General features: G+C 36.5%; 1 protein-coding gene and 2 pseudogenes across 1 annotated transcript; 1 reads left to right on the top strand and 2 right to left on the bottom strand.

Moving 5' to 3' along the window:
• Positions 1-2000: 2000 nt before the first annotated feature.
• LOC135119770 (peptidyl-prolyl cis-trans isomerase-like 3) lies at positions 2001-3161 on the bottom strand (annotated as a pseudogene).
• A 2593-nt stretch (positions 3162-5754) lies between these two features.
• Positions 5755-11003, top strand: LOC135119769 (glutathione reductase, mitochondrial-like; annotated as a pseudogene).
• Positions 10847-13834, bottom strand: LOC135119745 (uncharacterized). The gene is made up of 16 exons (XM_064044127.1): positions 13595-13834; positions 13500-13534; positions 13283-13366; positions 13153-13213; positions 13032-13091; positions 12923-12975; positions 12750-12870; positions 12639-12701; positions 12472-12573; positions 12336-12417; positions 12201-12283; positions 12060-12141; positions 11836-12007; positions 11554-11768; positions 11122-11499; positions 10847-11061 (listed from the first exon to the last, which is right to left on the bottom strand). The coding sequence occupies exons 1-16, from the start codon at positions 13761-13763 to the stop codon at positions 10950-10952; spliced, it is 1872 nt and encodes a 623-aa protein (XP_063900197.1). The 5' UTR covers positions 13764-13834; the 3' UTR covers positions 10847-10949.
• Between the last annotated feature and the right edge of the window lie 2289 nt (positions 13835-16123).

Genomic DNA, 16123 nt, shown 5'->3' with positions numbered 1-16123 from the left:
ACTTACTGTCCAATTGTCTTCAGTTTTGCCTCCCCCTCCTTTATTATTTAATTTCCTTTACGCCTACATGTAATTTTAAAAGATATTAGAGGATAGAAAATGCTTTAACTACCCTTAGTCGAAGATAACACCAAAGAAGGCACCAAATAATGTTGTATCAATATCAGTAATAGCAATAATAATAGTATTAATATTAATAATAGTAATAATAGTAATTAATATCATACTTGTAGAGATAATAATAACGATAATAATAACGATAATAATAATTATAGACAACATTACAAGTACCGACACTAAAAAACCTTAATTTCAATAATAGTGACAACTAAATATTAAGTAGGTTCGTATATGTCTACAGAAAACGAAAATAGCATGGTCATGGAGATGGTCAGTACTTTTACCGTCTGCACCAATGAAAAAATTTTGGTCACTGCATCTTGCTCTGGTGGGAAATAGAAAAAATAACCTTTAGTTCTCCGTGGAAGATAGGAGTAACTTTGTAAAGCTTCTGCAACCCAACGAGAACTAGGATTTGCGGTTCAGGAAGATGCTTCAAGGAACTAACGTAAAAATATATTTGGAGACAACCCTCACTTATGCGTAATAAGGCGCTACTACATTTCACTTATCAAACCAAAAGGTAAGAATTTGGTCTCCGCGGAGTCTATAGTGATTTCGACGACGCCCTCATCTTTGAGGAAGATTTGCGTAATGTATATCGCCTCTTTATGGCATAGATGCACACCAAGGAAATAGTAAATGCAAGAAGTGGTCAATACTAGAGGTGCTGGTGCATATACCAAGGTGCGAATGACTAACGGGTTTCAAGTGCTATGAAAGAGGGCTACGCTACCGTTCCCGACCTTTAGGGTTTAGTGCAAGTTTCTGCTCAATTTAGTTTGCTCGAAAAGTTATATAATTAAAAATATAGACAACACTTCTCAATCAGAAAAAAAGGCGAATTTTAGCAAAAAGTCTTTTTCTAGACGTCGAGAAAGCTTTGGATTACAGTTAACGCAGAGGCCTGCACAAGCTGCGTTGTTACTTGCTTAACGGGCTATTTATCGGCACTGCATGTGGGAGGACTAAAAGGCGAACTTATCATATTATCTCTTTCCAAGTTTAGTGGACACTTACCTTTCCATTCACAAACTAATTGTTTGCTGTTGCAAGTAGTACCTTTCGAACAAATTAGTACATATGTTTAGAATAACACCTACCAGACTGCCAGCTCGTTAAATCCAGTGCTGCCGTTACGCCTCCAGTTTAGCATTCAAGTTTTATTATATCCTAAAGTTTATACTCCTTATCCATACTACTTTCCCTAGTTTTGTTCCTTTCTTCGTTCCTCTTATGTTTTTTCTAGCTATTCCAAGTTCTTACTATCATGAGCAGCTTCTTCCTAGTTTTATGAACCTAGAGTTGTAAGTATATCACTGGGAAGTAAGTAATTGATTGAAACTTCAATACCAAAGAGCCAAACTTGCTTTATCGCCTTGAATAAATTCTCTACTAACCTTTGGTTTACTAAAGCAAACTAATTTCTAAGGAAAGCCTTTTTTTTAATTTTAAGTAATCCAAAAGAAAAAAAAAGTTTTTAACTCGTGTCAAAGTTGAAATAATAAATTATGGTAAAGGATGAACCAGTTTTGAGAGCTATCTAAAACCTGTTGGAAAAAGTACCTTATTTTCTTAGCAAAGTAACAGTTTATTTTACTTAAAGGGCGTATTATACTATTCTTAGTTAATATTCTTAGTCAAAGCGCCATCCGTGGTATTTTTAAATCTGTTAAGCTTTATTAAACACCGGAAAAATACAAACTTTGAAAAGTTATGCCCCGCAGCTAAATAAGTTACTTGCTATATATTAAATTTAAAACTGTTAAAAATTTGTTAAACCTATGATAACTTTAGTATAAATTAAAAAATATAGCCAAATAGCTAGTATATCCTAACTACTATTGTAAAACAATAAATCTACGTTAAAAATAAATCGTTTATTTACTTTTTTCAGCAAACGGATTAGCGTGTATATGAATAGATTTTATATACAAATCGTTTAGTGGTCTGTTTTTACTGTCTACAGGCTGTTTTTCTAGATAATCCAATACCTCAGATCCCGCAATCACCCTACAAAAAGACAATCCAACTTGTTAAAAAAAAAGAAACCTTTACGAAATAAAACAAAATGGATAAATTTACTTTCCAAAGACTGGAAACTGTCCATCAAGATGCTCTTGTTTGCTATAAGTTATAAAAAACTGGGAGCCATTCTTGTCAGGCCCGCTGTTGGCCATTGAAACGATTCCCCTGCGGTCGTGCTATGGTATGTGCTACATTAACAAGTAAATAATTTGAAAACAAAAATACAAAAAACTACTTTTAGCGCCTTATGAAATTCACTCTCAAAGTAGCCACCCCAAATGCTTTCGCCGCCCTTTCCAGTTCCTAAAGGTAAAAAATAAAATATTAAAATAATAAACGTAGAAATAGTATATTTTACCAGTAGGATCGCCAGTTTGTACCATAAATCCCTTTACATTACGATGAAATTTACTTTGATTGTAATAACCACTAGCGCAGAGAGCCAAAAAATTCTTGCGTAAATTAAACGTTGCTACTTATATAACATTTAACAAAACATTATACGTCAAGTTAATACCTCGCATGTTCGAGGGTAAATTCGCAAAATAATTCAATTTTAAGATCTCCAAAGTTACAAATTAAAGTTACAGACTTTAAATAATATATCAACGGCAGGTAAAATTGACACTGTGAAGTAAAAGCAAAAAAAAAGGCGTACCATTTTAGGTATTAATAATAAGAATATACAAACTGGCCCAAGCGTATCAGTCCGAATATACGGGCAGTTTACGTTTTGTTGCTCGCACCTTACAAGGTTGTTACACAGAATGCATGTGCCTAATAACCTGACGAGTACGTAAAAGAACAGGTATAGGGGCTCTTCCTTTTTAGGTGTGAAGCTCATAATCGTGGAGGCCTGCCTGGTCAGTGGAATTGGCCGGTGTTTCCAGTTGTTCTCGGGTCTTGTGCCTAAAGCCGCCACTACCGGTAATTTCAGCGGATTCCAGCACACCAGGCCGAATGGCTGGAGGCCATGCCCAATATTTCGCTTTTTCAGACTTCGGGACACTCATTAAAGCTCTCTAAAAAGTGTACACTGGTGGGCACTCACGCTCCAACCCCTGCAGAAGAGGGGAAATTCGGATTAAGCTGCTTAAGGTTGAAGAGGACCAGCCGTAGTATGCCAATGCTAAAAAAAAAGAGCAAACACTACCGCGTACTTTGTCTCTAAAAGTAACACCGAAAGGTTTTTAGTGCTTTTATACCACTCTAATTTTTATTTGACCTTAAACCCACTTAGATACGCTAAACTTTTCGAATAAAAATTACTTTTGTAAGTTGAGAAATTCGTTATTTCCTTCCACATTTAGCTGTTATTACTTATAAATTTAGATCCTCCATTGCTCCATTTACGTGAATCCATAGCTTCTCCATTTTCCTCAAGTCAATAAATAAGGTTCAGCTTAGTCGTCTGAAGGCTCCTGTATATTTAGTTGTAAAAGAAACTAAGGAATTTTTTTATTCTTCACTGAGCACTCATTTTACCCCCTTATAATTTATTCAGAAACGAAACGATCGTAATTAAAGTACCAAGTGGCTAATACCAGAAGCCCAATGTTAAACCTTTAAGCTAAATATTGGAAAAGAATAAGTTACTCATCTAAAACAGGCGAGATCTTAAAGGAATGGGAATACTGTAAGTTGGTTAAATTTTGTTTTTTGTAATTTTTATCATTCTGTGTATTCTTCCTTATCGATTTTTGGTGCAGAAGTCTCTCTTACGTCAAACATACTATTTAATGCGTCATCGTTTTTTGCAAGCATTATCCCTTTTAAAGCGCAATCGTGTGAATTTGCTTTTTGGAATGTGCCTAATAACAATAATAAATATAACATCACGAATTGTAATCAATTCAATACTCCAATGGTAGGTTTGATTGTTATAAAATAATTCGGGTCATTTTACACAGTGATTATATAGTTCTATAACTCCACATGTACTGATGAACATCTTTGGGTGCCGTGACCAGGGTTGTTTTGTTTAAAGCTATCCTGAAAGACCTGTTAACATATTCCATTCCCTTATCTGTGCGAATTTCTAATAATATGGCAGTTTCTGTATTATCACTAAGTCTACTCGAAATTTTATTATGCGTTATAGCCCATTAAACAATTACATTAATACTGCCTTTATTCTTAGGAAGTAACGTAGTTACATGCCTTATTTTGAATCGTTGCCTACAATGACATATTGATATCCAGCACATGAAGATATGTCCTACTGTAATGTATCAATGTAAAGTAACTCACTTGGCCTTCGATTTTGATGAGAGGCATCCCTCTTGCTCACCTTTCTTTATTTCACTTCACAAGGCATACAAATTTCACCTTGAAGAGTGGTAAACCATTTATATGTAAATTTAGGTGGCAAATACCTTTATAATTGTCATGTCTATATTTATGTTGGTCTATTGGTACCTCATTTATTACATTTTCAATTATTCTTTATTTGAGTGACGTATTTTATTTTATTATCTAATACGTAGACCCCGTAACCATACTTCCCTGCGCTATCAGTTGACCCCCTTCTTCAATATTAACTCTTCTTTTACCAAAAGCTGTTGTATATTTATGTTTATCGAGTTCACTTACAGAAAATAACTTATATCTAAAGCTGGGGTTATAGCTCGCTTTAATTTATCTAAAGTTTAAGTAACCGATCTTATAGGCTTCAAGATTTTTATTAGTTATTTTTATGGAAGACTTTACCTCTTTTATATTTTCAATAAAATCACTGGACCTACTGTATTGAGGGTGATCTCTTGTGTGAACTTTAAGATCTGACGAGATAGTTTTTTAGTTGGTTAAATTTTTTCGATTGTTGACTCAATAGAATTTGCCCTGTAGTAGTTTATCGGTTTTAATTCAAAGCAAGATTTGAAAATATGTCCAAGTTTTTTTATTGACGTTTTTCAATATATATATATATATATGGACAGTCATGTGAATAAGGGCTTCTAGTACATCTAAGACAAGTAAATTTTTAGTTATCTTGTCTATTATATCGGTTATATCTTAATATTGTAGATTGATTCATTAGTTAAAAAAAAAAGTTGGAGAAGAGTTATGCTCATAGTTAACTTGTTTATGTTGTCTTCAATCATGTTTTAGAGTAGGCGGATTCTCGTTTGCCAGTTATAAATTTTTGCTCTATTGTCATACTATTTATACGAAACTCTTTTCCGGACCGTACGCCATAGCTAGCACTTTAAACACTTCAGATAGTGCTTGTAAAAATTTTGGGTTCCCGCACACTAGGAAATTGTAACACTCATGTTCTAATCTTATAGCTTACAGTTGAATGTTTTTCCCGAATTTTTCTTAGCAACGCATAGTTCGTTAGTTTTTTTAGCGAAGGTAATAGGGAACTCAGTTTTATAATGTCCTCACAGTTTGAATTTATAATTCAGGGTGTTTTATATCAAAGATAGGAATTTTGGTTTGCGTTAGCGTGTAAGCTTTCGTAAGTATAATTAAAACTTTAGCATTTTTTGCTAACTTCTCCTAGCTTGATACAACTACCCCTTTATCCGCAATTATATCCTGTGATAAAAATATGTGATAAATACCGTTTAAATAATTATAACTTAATTTTTGTTTAACCCAATGTCGGAGTTGTTTTGGTCTTACCAATTGATCGCCCCTCCAAGCCGCTTGGTAATTCTGAATATTCAATGACATATTCATTAATAAATTTAAAGGATATAAAATAAAATATAATAAAAGTAAGGCGCTGATAACGTTATAAACAAAAAAAATTAAAAAAAGAGAAAATTGAAAAAAAGGATAAAACGAGGCCCAAAAGTTATTGTGCTTTAGACTCCGTCAAGCGCCCACAAAAATATGTTAACCTTATTTCGTTTCAACGAACATGCAATTAATTTTTACTTCTCCTCTTGCAGGTGTATACATTATCACTCATGGAAGAATGAATAGTAGATAAATATTATAAAACACTAAGCAATAAGCTCCAATGTATTCCGGTGATCAGTTTATAGACCTCAAAACATGCCTTACTGTTCGAATCGCAAGTGTGCATGTTTAATTATAAAATTGTATAAGACTGTCTAATGCTCAACTCCCTTAAACCGGTAGTTTGTTTAGTTAAAATGGCTCGTGGAAAGCACTTAGGTATTGCAAAATAAAAATTGTAACTCTACACTGGGAAATCTTTTCAGTGGTGCAAATCGCCGAGGGTGTGAAAAAATATACCGTCCATTTAACAATTTATAGGTTTCAAGAAAGCGGAAATTCTTAAAAACTTCACGAGCCCAGGTTCATCTCGAATCACCTTAGCGGCCGAGAACCAAAGAATTAAACTGATAAGCCTAATAATAGGCTTCCTACAACCTCTGAAATTACCGCTTATCTTAATCGGGAACGTCAATGCGAAGTTTTCGTCAGGATCGTGAAAAGGCTCTTACATGAATCTATTTACACGGTCTGTGTGCTGTAGGAAAAACCACAACATCGGCGAGGGAACAAAACATTCCGAATACATAAAACTTGGACACTGAAGGATTGGAAAGCGCCTTGTGGACCCAAATGCAAACAGTTTTTTTTTTTAGCCGAAAACACAATTTTTGCCAAATAAAGAATGACGAAAAAATGTTTTCGGCGTGTATAGTTCTAACAATAAAGCACGGTGTTGGTTCCGTGTTAGTATGGGGTTGTTTCTCTCTTCCGGCGCATGGATTTGATCAAAATTACCGGGATCACGCGCAAAGAAAATTACCCCAATCTTAAAAATCAATACGGGTGCAATCGGGAGTGCTACTAATCGGTAGAAATTTTACCTTTATGCAAAACGATGATCCTTATTACGTCGCTCGTGTGTGAAAAAAGTCCTGGTCGACAAAAAAAGAAGAAGGCACCCTGCAAATCATGGCACCCTACTCTTCCCCTCTCCCAAAGTCAGGGCATGGATCTAATCGCAAAATTTAAGGATTCTGCCATGAACGATAGTAAAAATAAAACGAGGTTTATCTCGAATGGAACGGATTTTGTTAAATTCTTCATAATAAAGCACTATCTTTACGTGTTTTAAGTTTTGTTGTTCTCGATTATTCTTCTGCGATCTTTTTAATTCTGTTTCTACGACCTTAGCATCTTTAGTGTCCTCGTTAATTTTCCTTATTACTACGATCTAGAGAAGAAAAAGGGCAAGATCAACATCCTTCATCCCGTTGCTTATCTTTACCCGCTAGATTATTAGTTTCGGAAAAGCACGTAGTCATAGTTACTACATACCTTTGCTGTTAGCTTTTTAACGTTTCACTTTAAATTCCCCTTACCCCTACTTCTTCGTTGGTGGTCATAATCTATAACACCCCTCTGATTTACCTTCACTAACCCATAACTTTAGACGTCCTTGGGCAATTGTAAGGAAAATTTAAAAATAAATGTAATCAAGGGTAACGCAAGAGAAGCAAAAATTTTATAAACAAAACGCGTAGGTAGTTGTGTGGCCTAAAAAAGATGTTACCAACCAACTCTTTAAATTATTTGCAAAACGCTTTTTAATGGATACGCGCACACATCGACCCAAGTAACCACTGTAGAAGTTGTGACCAAATATGTCTATTGCAAGCTTAGTGAAAGTAAATGAAATTAATTGTAGTTACCACAAGGTCATTTGTGAATTTACTGTTCTATTGATAGTTTTAAACTTTTAAACTCAAACAATTATAACCGTAATGAGTTACTACAAGGATGAGAAAGACCCTTTATGACCTTCATATTTGCTTCTTTTTATTTTTTTTATTTAATTATCTCTGTAGCTAAAACTTTTACATGTTTATATTTTAGCTCTTCTTACTATAAAGAACGGTTGACCTGGGAGTAAGAGCTTAAACTTCAGCTGTCGATAGTTGCAAAAAGGAAATGTGTCAATCCTACTATTATTCTCAGTGTAAGTTGTGGAAAGTAGTGCTATAGAAAAGTTTGTCATAAAATTATATTTTGCTAATGTAAGTAAGCTTTCATCCTGTAGACGGTTAATCAGTGGAAGACAGTGGCGAGAAAATGGATGTATGAGGCTTTAATATCCCCTTACTATCGATTCCAAAGTGATTTATTTTCCCTCGGGAAAAGGGGGCTCCAAAGTTTATCGATTGTTCGCAACACCCTCCAAGTAAATTTTAGTAAAAACCTTGTGTCAGTATGGAGGTTGGAATAAAAAAGATCAGTTTATTTATTTTTTTTTTAAATTTTAATTACGAAATATGATGAAAAAATTACGAGATAAGCTCTTATGCTCTATTTTTTTGCTGTCTTTAAACGCATTTTTTCCTCCAAAAACTAACCATATTGTAAGCACCAAGTTTTAATAAAGTTGCTTAAAACCGACAGACTAATCTCTTACTATGCTAAACAAAATATAACCATCCGAGATCAACTAGTTACATTTAAAAATTCCTGTAATCTGATAGTCCCACTTATATGCGGTCTACCTATTACCCTCGAAGTTACGAGAATTTCAAGGGTTATTAGGCTCTTCGCAAACCAAGAGACCACCATTTATTGGGTTTTTTGTCTTCACTGCTGCAGCTTACTTTGATATATTAATAGGATGGTCTACTTTTCCGTATTAGGGCTTTAAGAAATTTTTAAGGCATTTATCGCAGACGAGTAGTAGTTATGATCTTATTTGCGTGGGAGGAGGATCCGGAGGCCTGGCAGCCGCTCGCCGTGCTGCTCAACTTAACGCTAAAGTGGCCGTCATTGAAAGCGGTCGTCTCGGAGGGACTTGCGTATATTTAAAATCTTGTTTTTAATAAGAAATGTACTTGTCACGACAAGACATGTTCTTTAATAGGTCAACGTGGGATGCGTTCCAAAGAAAATTATGTGGTCTGCTGCGAATCATGGGGAATCAATACGAGACCAAACTGACTATGGATTTAGTCGCTCCGGCTCTACAACGTTTGAATGGAAGTTGTTATATATCAGTTTAAGTTTTTGAGAAAACCTCTTTTATTATATTGAATAAGCGCAGTCAACTAAAGAAAAAGCGTGATTCATTCATTGCCCCGACTTAATTCAATTCACGAAGACCACTTAAATAAGAGCGGCGTGCGTCTTATTCGGGGCCGAGCAAAGTTTTCGAATAAAAACACACTTGTAGTTGATGATGTCCAATACACAGCTGATAACATCATCATTGCAACGGGTTCTTGTTTTATTTTCTATAAAAGTTTGTCAAATCTAAGTTGCAATAAGGAACTCGACCCATTATCCCCAAGAACATTGAAGGGAGTCAACTTGGGCACACTTCCGACGCCTTTTTTGAGTTCACTTCTCTCCCTCGTAAAACGCTAGTTGTAGGAGCGGGGTGCCTTTTTTTCTGTACAGGGTAGGCTCGGGTGTGATGAATTTTTTCTTTAAAGTTATGTGGGGGTCGAGATCGCAGGGATTTTACAATCTCTTGGTTCTACTGTTACCCTTCTTATACGGCACGATCAAGTGCTGCGAATATTCGACGAAATTATTAGGAGTGAGTTATTGACTTCTTTGGAGCATATGGGCTTAAATGTTGGTGAGGAGTTTATAAATACTTCCCCCATAGATAATCTTGCGGTTTTTTATTTTATAGTAAAGAAATCTAACGTTATCAAAGTGTTCAAGCAATCTAATGGCAACTTGTGCGTTGAAGTAATGCTTATTCTTTTCGTATTACAAAGTTTTTCTAATTAGCTTCTATGCAGTTTGATCGAGACGGCTCTATTTGTGTTGAAAAAGACGTGTCCAAACTGATTTGGGCAATCGGAAGAAAACCTTTTAACGATATAGGCTTTGATAAAATCGGGCTTGCGATGGACGAGAGGGGGTTCGTCAAGGTCGCTTGCTTCTCGGCAGCGTTAATTACCAGCAAAAACAGTGTTGCGTAAAACTTTAGGTTGATGAATGGCAGAACACCAACGTCTCTGGCATCTACGCTATTGGAGACGTCACAGGAAAAGTTCCTTTGACGCCTGTCGCGATTGCAGCGGGCAGGCGTTTAGTAGACAGGTCTCTTCTCCTTCTCAGAAATTTCGCGAGGTCAGCGATTAACTTCCTTCAGACTCTTCGCTAACAAGCCCGATAGCAAACTTGACTACAATAATATTCCGACTGTCGTCTTTACGCATCCACCCATCGGCACTGTCGGGCTTACAGAAGGTACTGTTGTTGTACTGCACCATCAGCGGATATTTACAGTCTTTCTTTTGAGAGCAAGCCATCCGTAAGTACGGAAAGCCCAATATCAAATGCTATGTCTCTCGCTTTGTAAATCTCTACCACTCGGTCACCTCAAGGAAGCCCACCACAGCAATGAAGCTTGTCTGCCTCGGTAACCGCCTCTGCTGTTTTGAGATTATACTCCGCGTGGTTTAGCTTTACCGTTTAGGGGAAGGTGAGACGGTGGTTGGATTACATGTGATAGGAGCCGGAGCGGACGAGATGCTGCAGGGTTCGTTGTCTGCAACGCTTTCGCTTCACCCCCTTAAAGCCCTGTTTTTATTATTTGCAGGATTCAGCGTAGCTGTGCGAATGGGCATGCGGAAGCGAGACTTGGACGAGACCGTGGCTATCCATCCCACAGCGAGTGAAGAGCTTGTGACCATGACTTAGTCGAGCCCCCAATAATAAGCCAACCATTACGCTTATAATGAAGATATTAAAGAGTAAAGGACGCCTATGTTTATTCAGTTGTTTTTCAAAACAGGCACTTCTTTAACGAAGTTTATGAGCCAGTAGCACTTACAATAAGCAGCGGGCAAAATATAGACAATGCACAAGCTACCGGCTAGTAGCCCGTTCTAACCTAGCTGGCCCGTGTTATGCCGTATTTTTAAATCTTCCAATAAATTCTTTGCTATTTTTATGCTATCAAGTCCGTTTATGTCCTCTCCAAGAGCCAACTTTTGAAACCTGCCATAGTTGCGATAACTAAAGGCTCCCTTTAGAGCTTAATGCAATAAGAAAACCAACTCGATGAACTCCGTTAACTTATCAATGAGATCATCGACTCCGCACAATTCGTATTTCTTCAGCATCAGTATAAGCACAGCTTGAAGTTTGCTGCTGCCGTTGACTATCCACGCCAGTAAGAAGGCACAATGAGCAGCCACCACATTGTTATTGGTTATTCTACTCTGAGCGGTTAGCCTGGTCGACTCTCCTTCGGCGGTTATATCGAAGCTCTTCTGAATAACACTATTTGCAGAATTCATCAAACAAAACACACTCAGCAGGATGCAGAGAACGTCCGTCGGCCTCGTGGGCATTTCTCTAAGAAAAGAGTGTGGAGAGCCACTAGCAGCGGAAGGTTGCTCTTTCAGCTTTTGAAGGAGAAGATTAGTGTGGAACCTGAAAATGTGCTTACTGGTTTGAACATAAGTTTAGAAAACTACACCCAAATACCAATCAAGTTTAGTAAATGCGAGTCTCACGCGGGCTTCGGGATTCTTCTCGACGAGGTTAAGCAGTAGACTGACTCCAATAATGAGCAAGTCATGTTCGTAGACACTATGTGCTGACTGTAAATCCACGAAAGTGCCGCTTGCTATTTCATGATTTTTGTTAATAATAGTTGCCGGCGGCGTTTCATACAAGGTAACAGCAGGAAAGTCTTCTATCTGCAGACGCGATGATGATTTTTAGAGAAGCCGCTTTGGAAAGGAGGGATGAACCGAATAGTTAAACCAAATGGGCTTTAAACGGGAGAACAAAAGCGCAGCTGGCAATGATGCGCAAGTGGTCTGCAATGCGGTAGACGGACACTCGGGCCCGCGCCGTATTGGTAAAATTCAGCAGGACTCTTAAAACAGACTCAACGCACGTGGCAGTCTCGTGATCATTACAGTGTTTCGGTTTCCTATTTACAAAATATGAAAGCATTCTATGAGAAGTAGAGAATAAAAAGATACAGGCTAGCGCAGTCAAGCAGCAAGAAAAAATGCTCAAACAAAGATTCTCCGCAGTGAGCGTGAAGTTCTTGCAGAATATCGACTATTTAAAGAGAAAGCGAAGTACATTATAAAAAAAAATAAAAAAGTTTTCTAACGAACTGCTGGCAAATGTCAGACTCTCCAAAATTTGGCAAATCATAGTAACTTGGCGAAGAAAATCTTGGTGAAACACCTCGGATCCCCTGGAAATTTTGTTTAAACTAACACTACACGAGCCGCTTAAAGCCATCAAACTCAATGAATCCGCTGATTAATTTATTTATACGCGAGACAAAAGTTTTTATAACGGGCTCCTCCGAGAGCTTTTCTCGTATCACTGACCCACGCGGGAGTTAGTTAACTAAGTAAAGTGTTAGGAGGCCACGAGCACCTTCTTTGCTTCTAGCTAAAGACTGTAGACAGTAAAGGGCCATCAACATGGGACATGGACGATCCTCGACTATGAGATGCCCAAGTCGTAGGCCCTGCAATTCTTATTTTAAAAGAAAGGCAAAGGAATTGTAAGAGAATCAATAATAATAAATACAAACTACAAACTTTTAATGATGGAGTTGTATATTGAACGACTACTTTTGTCAACTGTAGTATTGATCTTCACATCTATAAACTTAAAGTAAAATATTTTAAAAAAAAATTTAATAGCAATACCATCCAAAAATAAGCAGCGGAGCAAAAATTGCACTCCGGCGTTGCTAAGGGGCTCATGAGTGCCACTGCGTGCGAGGACCAACGCCATAAATACAGCGCTTGTGAGAAGATCTTGGTGTTCCTGGTAAAAATTCTACTCTAATAGAAGTAAAAGCGATAATAAAGGACATTACGAAAGCTCCATTAGAAAGTTCCAGAAAAAATTGATGAAGGTCTAGAGTTATACCTTAAAAATAGAGAAGGAAATATCTTACATTTTAGAATAAACGTTGAGCACAATACTTTTTTCAAAGAGCTTGTGAGAAAAGCCTTGGTCAAAGAAAAGCAGGGCTAAGCTCACAACTAGAAATAAAGTACTAGTAAGTATACGCAAGTTGCAAAACCTTAAAAAAAGCGTGCAAGCCTGATGTGCACCGCAAACTATTAGTCTTCCCACGAAGAATCTCTTCCAAGTAATACTCAATCTATTGAGTTAGATTAATATCTTTAACAACTTTTTACAAGCTTTTAGTAAATAAAGTTAAAAAAAAAACTTTATTAGCAAAAGCTTTTTGGTCTCCACAATCTAAATCTGAGTAAGGTTTATTCGGCCTCTCTCTCTTATTAAAATTTCCTTCCTAATACTTTATTATAAGTTCTGGATTTAACGTAATAAAAGTTTTTCCTAACTGCTGAAAACGTTATTATAATTGGCGTAAGAAAACAATCTGTTATTTATATATAAGAAGCTACAAGTTGCAAAATACTTACTTCATTATATTGAGAAGTGAAGTAGTCGCATTCCTCTTAAATTGTTATTTAAATAACATAAACTATATAAAGAAGTTTAAAGTTTTTTTCATTACCATTATGTAAGTTCCTATGCGAGGATACCGATGAAGGGTCCACCGAAGATTGAAAAGGAAGCACCGCAACATTTTGGACAAGTTGGTTATTTTTGTCTCCAGTAAGCCTTCTCTTCCCATTCAAAGAATTAAATCCGCCTTTTAATTTGATAGGTTTTCTCCTATACATACTTAGGAAGAATGACAAAAGTATTGGTTTTTTTTTTAGTCTAAAAGCCGGTACAACACTAAACGAACACCCTTTTTCCACACCATCCACCACTTCATGTCAAGGAGTAGCAGCATCTCTATCATAATATTAAACCCTCATAATTATAAAGCTCAGGTGGTAGAAAGGATTAAGTTTAGGAATCTTTTGTGGCAATTAGACAACCCCAAGTCTTGTTGGTAAGCATTTTTTTTTTTTTACTAAATTATTTATTTGAAATGTTAAAAGTCTGTATATAATTATTACCGGAAACCCACTTCGAAATTTTGTTACTGTTCCTGAGCCAGTCGTTTTTAGTATACTTTAAGGGTTTTGCCTTGAACAAAGATAATGAAACTAAGGATTCTTGAGGGGCTTGCTGATGAGTTATTTGACAAACATACATCGGAGTGGTCGAAGTTATACAGAGAGCTTCTGAAATCTTATAAAGCGAAAGACAAACATTTGGAGCTGGCAACAGTACAAAGACTTTTTTTAACAACACACAAATGAAGACGAAGCAGACTATTTCAACTGCTTTACCCAAATTTGTAGCGTCGATATACAGCAGATTAAACTCTGCTTGTAGGGATTTTTATTATAACACGGTTAAGATCCTACTCGATGGAAAGAGTTAATACTGAAGTTCTTCTAAAGAACTTGAGGCAAATTCTTAACCTTGGTAGTGAATTTAAGCGTATCCATGATAATGCTAATGTTTTACCAGGCAAGGTTAAGGAAGAACTTAAGACAATGTTGAGCAACAAACAAACTTAATTAAAAACTCATATCTAAAATATCAAGTTGCACCACTTACAACTTGACCTCGTAAAAGAGTGGAATTATACTTAGTTTTAAAACGAGGTTAAGAGATAACAGATGTTTAGAGATTCCTCATGATGTTGCGCATTTGATTTTAGCTGCTATTCCTTATATAGATTTGAATATCGTGTGGCCTGCGCACCCTACATCATTTTTATAAATTTACTTCTTAGTTGAACTTAACAGACTTTTATAAAAACTTATTACAATTTTTATACTTGTTTATATTTTAATTTTTAGTGGTATTTTTATTTTATATTAATAATGGGTCCCTTCTTTGAATAAGAGCATTCAATGCTAACTTGTTAGTTATTAATGATCGGCCACGGACTTCTGAAAATTATTAGAAGAAAGCGAGGTTTTAAAGGTTGCAATAAAAAATGCTAGTGATAATAGTAATAATACTAGTAGAGGCGAATATGAGCACAGTAATGAAATTTATATTCATATTGAAATGGTAGTGGTATTATTAGTATAGAATACTCAAAAAAAAAGATTTTTGATAATAAAGATAAAACTTAAGTTTATTAAAGATTCAAAGATGCTCTGGAAATGTCAATAAAGACACCGTGGTCAGATTAATGGGCAGTACTTCTTTTCCCACCTCTGGTAAACCGAAAAACCTTATTCTGCGGCAGCATTCCTGCAAACTTAAAAAGGGAAAATTCCACTCGTTACTCTTGAAGGAAAACAAAAATGTCTCTTTTGTACAAATTCTGCGAGATTAAGATACGCGTCTAGGGATTAAATTATCTCTGACACCTAATGATGGCACCATTCAACACTCATGATAATGATGAATTGCAACACTTTATCATTTACCTGAGTCCAAGCCATTTAAGTTAGTTCTCCATGGCGTAATTGTGAACTTGACGCCCCCATCGATAAGGGTCTGCGCGGCCAAGGGATTATACCCCTCTGAATGGTACGAGTGTACCTGGAGAACACAGATAACTGTGAACGCAGAAAGCGTCCGTTACCATTGGTGTTAGTGCATATGACCAGAGCTGAACAGCAAAAGCTATTGGAATTAAATACTCTCTACCACCTTTACCTAAAGTTGGAGAACTTCGAAAAAAGTAACTGCGTCCGATAATGTTCGGCTCCCAAGTCTTCGGGCACAGTGAATTCCGCTTTGCGGTCCCAGATGCGTTAAATGTGGGGAAGGCCACTTAATTGCGCAGTTTACAAAGCACCAAAAAGACTTGCCAATTATGCAAATTGCTGTGAAGTAGACACTACCAACTATTGTGGCTTCAAACATCATCCGCGAAGACCTACAACAGCCTATCAAACTGCTCTACAAAAAGATCTAAGGCCAACTTTTAATGTAACCCCGACGATCTCGTATGCTGCTTGCTGGCCTCAAGGAAACTCTTCAATTAAACCGCAAGTAGCAATTGCTAACTAAATTTTCAACAAACCTATTAGCGATGCGAGACAGTTATAGCTTGGAATCCGTTTGCAGTGGCTTTTGGACCACGAGCACTTCGTCATATGTGTCTTTTGTTTTAAACCAC

Source organism: Zophobas morio, unplaced genomic scaffold (genome assembly GCF_036711695.1).
Source record: "Zophobas morio isolate AGI-343-1 ecotype UQ-CSIRO unplaced genomic scaffold, CSIRO_AGI_Zmor_V1 ptg000304l, whole genome shotgun sequence".
Lineage (NCBI taxonomy): Eukaryota > Metazoa > Arthropoda > Insecta > Coleoptera > Tenebrionidae > Zophobas > Zophobas morio.
This window is presented reverse-complemented; position numbering and strand designations above follow the sequence as displayed.